We start from the raw sequence: 4,457 nt of genomic DNA on the forward strand, positions 1-4,457 counted from the left end.
AAAAATTTCCTACAAAATTACAGCCTGAAAGCTATTTCAATTGGTGGGAGGGGCCGCAGAATAGTGATTCTGTACCAACTTGGCTTGTAAATTTGTGGAGAAAAGGCAGTGGAACTGGAGTTTTCATCCCTCAGATTGTTAAATCTACCACAAGATATAGCAATGGTATGTACATTGACAAGTTAGCTAAATTTGACCATTGTATTACTTGAACTTTAAGTGTCAATTAGTCCCTCAACTTGTCAATTTTTATCAATTAGACCAAATATAACAATTTTGAAAATAGTTGTAGGAGGCTAATTGATCAAAATTTAGACGCGTACAAACTCTGGAAAGATATCGATATTTACGTCTTTTTTGTAATTTGCAGGTAGAACTTACGGAAAGAGACGAGTATACAGGCAATTGAGGAAGAATTAGCCATGAATCAGAATGTCATTACAGAGATTTAAATATTAGGACATGAAAAGTTAGGATAAAGCACAGTAAGCTAAACATGTAATATAAGGAAAAGAAACAAGAGAATATGTAATATGACAAATATATGAACATTGACAATAGTATTTTTTTTATCAATGCATTCATGAAGATACCCTGAACTTAAAACAGCGGAAAACGGTGTATCTTAATTACAAAACGTAAGATAAACTAGCTGAGCTACCCTGAATATACTACTCGGTGTCGAATAATCTTCACCATCCTGTCATTTCTACAATGGAACTCTGTAAACAGTTCCTCTGATCCTAACTCATGTTCATGAACTCGGCATTCTATAGAGGTTAAATAGATTAAGCTTTATTTTCCCCCGATGCTTTCGGAACATTCAAATACGGAAGGAAGTTTTGTAGTAGGAAAATAATGTATCAATCTCGAGGGCGTGCGAGCCATAGAGAGCTGAGGGCGCGCAGACGTGAAGTGTAGTCATGAATAACAAGAAAGGCTCGAGCAGCTTGACGTGTGGTCAAAATCCGATGCATCTGTTGCAGAGTTTGCTGTCTCAAGAGATCAGCCTAGCAAAACGAAACAGCAATTCTGAGTCACTCAATTAATGTAATAAAGATGTCGGATGTTTAAAAACGAAGAACTAAATTCTGTTAGTTACTTGGTGAAGGAAGTTCTCTAGTGTTGCGAGCTTCCCCATAGCAATCGCCATTTGCCCCATATAGTCCGCAACATTTCCAGAACTAGCAGGGCCGAGAGAAGTTGATGAAAGCGAGTCGACGAGTGATTGTTGCAAAGCTTCCATTCCTTGAGACAAAGCATCTTCAGCCTGTTGAGAAGATTGCTGCAGATTGCATATGCCCATTAACTGTTGATCTGTCAATGGCTCAAGATGGTTCCCAAGTATCTAAAATCATAACGAGAAAAGAACAACCTCAAGATAAATGGACTGAAGCGATTCGCTGCCAAAAACAGCGATATAATTACGAATTAAAAGCCTCGAGTTGTATGATTTCACCTTAAGAATCTCGGAAGATCTAAATCCACCCAACCACATGAAACATCTCTCAGCCGGTGTCTTCCACATGCCTGAAAGCATGTGAAATACATCAGACTTTGTGCCGACGCTCTTTAGCCTGAAAATTTCATCATAATGCGCCAATACAGCCTCCACAAGCAGGCGAAGATCGTTGTCACCCATATGAGAGTTGACAGCTGATCTTAAATCATTGATCAACCGCTGTTGTTCCTCGATCCAACGGGTATACTCCATGTCAAATACAACTGCACCTAAAATAAGATCAGTAACAAGAAGTCAAGAACCAATTTCAATAATCTGCAAATAATTAGATAACGCAATATTACAACACTATCAATCCTTAGGCCTACAAGATGAAAGACCCTGAAGCTAGCATTGTCTATTGAAAAACCCTTACCATTTCCAGCCCCGTGATCTACAGACAATCCAGATGCAACAAACATTCCCTGCAGTGCAACATGAAGCCAAGAATGGAACGGATTTTAGCAATGCAATAAAAGAGAATGAGTCCGATGACGAATATAATTTGCATTGAGAAGAAACTAAGGGGGATAAAACAAGTTACTTCTCACACCTGTTGTCGGGCTTTTTGAAGCTCTTGCTCTAGCTGTGCAAGCTTGTGTCGACTGTTCTCAAGTTGCTGGACATAAGCCTATCCAAAACCAAAACCTATAAATGATCCAAATATGCCTCATTCAATAACATTAGACATCAAATTTTCGCTGTGAAAATGTGGTAGATGATATCACCAGAGAGTTTACGCGTAAAAAAATCAATTCAAACAAGCAATATATGATTCTCAAGATAAAATGCTGCTATGTTGGACAGAAACTTGTGGATACTTGTGTTTCAGGATTTCATTTCCCATTCCAGAAATGCTTCCGAAAAAATTTATAATATAAGCTATTCTAGTTAAAAGTGTCATTTCTTTGTTTAAACGTTTTCGTGCAACATAAAAATATTGTTGTATGTTCAATATAATTGAGTATCATTAAAGAATTTAAAGCTTATAGGAGATACAGAACACCAAACGATCAACAGAAAAACAGCTCGAAAACACCAAGATAATTAGAAGGCAACAACAAAAGATTATGTAAAACTACTAATCGCCCTTGAAACCAAGGTCTTTTACCAATAAAAATTGAGCTTCGAAGGGTAAACCAAACCAAACAACACAAAAGACCAACAATTAAAAAACATAAAAAAATGAAAAAATTTAAGAAAAAAGAGAAAAATTACTTTCTTCCTAAGTCGACTCTTTCTAGCAGCCTCTCGATTCTGAGCAAGCCTTCGAAGAGTCTGCACAGAAAACAAGCATTAACAACTAAAACTACAACTTCAATTCACGAATTCGTTACAAATTGAAGAGGCATGAAGTCAAATTAAACCTTTTGGTCACCAGCTTTTGCCTTGGATTGATCCATGGAATCCACAACCACCATTGTACCATGTTGAAAGACAGCCAGCTGCATGATCAAATACAAACCAACAATCAAAACCATATTTAAATCTTTAAAAATATTAACACACACAACTAGCAACAAACAATTAACCAGATAAAATATCAACTAAATATCACTTAAAAATTGAAAAAAAAAGATACATGATTAAAAATCCAATGGATTAAATTCTCAAAGCTGACCAAATCCAACAAAAAAGTTAAAAATAAAAAAGATTCCTATTCAAGAACCTATATTTTGCAACAGTAAAAAGAAAGAGAAGGCAAAAAAAACAAAACCTGATTTTTATCATCAGTATCAACATCTGTAGAAGTGTCAGTTTGCTGGCTATTATCTGCCATTCCTGAATCTCCCCAGTTCTCAATACTATTATTATTATTATAATTACTCCCATTTCCCAATGAAGAACCAAACGTTGTCCCTTTCTGATACATGTATTGCCCTGTATCCAAACACCCTGTTGCTGAAATCTCTGCTTCACAGCCCTTTAATACAAACAAAGAAACAAACGCAAAGGGTACATTAATTATACATTAATATTTATTACAGTACTCATATTTTCATGTAAATATATGAACACATACCGTGCTCAAGACAGCAGCAGCAGCATGAGAGTAGTGTAAGTTATTGGACAAAGCAGAGACATTAATATTTCCCGATTTTAAACTGAACATGGAACCTACATTAAGTCATAAAATATTTACCATTTTAAGTTAGTTTCATAATCTTAGTACCATTATTAAATAAACATAAAAAATTTGAATACTTGGGCTTAAATCAACAGCATGGTGTTGCTGGTGTTGTTGATGATGAAAGGTGGCTGGAGAAGGTTGATGATCAAGCTCTCCAAGATCCGCAAATCTCGTTTGGTTTCTGCTACCATTTTCTTGATCATCTCTACTAAGCAAAGCAAAGAATAAACACAAAAAAGAAGTGATATTTTTCATTATACATAACTTGGTTTACACAAAAGAATATTTCTTTCCTGCATAACAACCACCACCAAACTATATATATTCGAGAGAAATAATATTACCGGAGAACGAAGGGATTATTAGAGTGGCAGTACATTAGTTGAGAGTGAGGAAAAGTTGGAAGCGAAGCTGTTTTGAAGCTGTTCTGTTGCATGTCTTTTTAAAATGTTTTTGTTTCTTCCACAGAGCTGAAAAAGATAAAATTTATAGTAGTAGCAGTAAAAAGAAAAAGAAAGAGAAAAATCTTGGGTGTGATCTTGAGGAAGAAGATTGCGTATCAGTAGAGTAGTAGAGTTCTGTTCTGTGTTTGTTGGTGTAATTTATGTAATCAAACTCAAAAGAAAAGAAAGTTTGACAACTTTTTTATTTATTTATTATTGCGTTTCTGACTTGGGATTTTAGTTTCCCAATATCCCCCACACATTTCTATATTCTCTTTTCTTATGCTTTTCTTGAAAAATTTTGCTTCTTTTTCTTCTACTTCCTTCTTTGCAATATTTTTTTCCTTCTATTTTGTTTGATTCTTTTTGATATCCTATTTTC

At 35.2% G+C, this 4,457-nt stretch overlaps 1 protein-coding gene across 2 annotated transcripts; it reads right to left on the bottom strand.

Annotated features, from left to right (window-relative positions):
- Window positions 1-527: 527 nt before the first annotated feature.
- Window positions 528-4,255, bottom strand: LOC126675352 (transcription factor TGA2.2). 2 transcript variants are annotated; one of them, XM_050369985.1, is made up of 11 exons: window positions 3,977-4,255; window positions 3,707-3,840; window positions 3,525-3,619; window positions 3,219-3,425; window positions 2,869-2,946; window positions 2,720-2,779; window positions 2,055-2,132; window positions 1,878-1,926; window positions 1,460-1,731; window positions 1,103-1,348; window positions 528-1,010 (listed from the first exon to the last, which is right to left on the bottom strand). In XM_050369985.1, exons 1-11 carry the CDS (start codon window positions 4,066-4,068, stop codon window positions 864-866), a joined length of 1,458 nt encoding a protein of 485 aa, XP_050225942.1. In that variant the 5' UTR covers window positions 4,069-4,255; the 3' UTR covers window positions 528-863. The 2 variants fall into 2 exon arrangements, with proteins under 2 accessions (XP_050225942.1, XP_050225943.1); XM_050369986.1 differs by having other exon boundaries at window positions 3,707-3,837; window positions 3,977-4,254.
- Window positions 4,256-4,457: the final 202 nt, after the last annotated feature.

Source organism: Mercurialis annua, linkage group LG3 (assembly GCF_937616625.2).
Source record: "Mercurialis annua linkage group LG3, ddMerAnnu1.2, whole genome shotgun sequence".
NCBI lineage: Eukaryota > Viridiplantae > Streptophyta > Magnoliopsida > Malpighiales > Euphorbiaceae > Mercurialis > Mercurialis annua.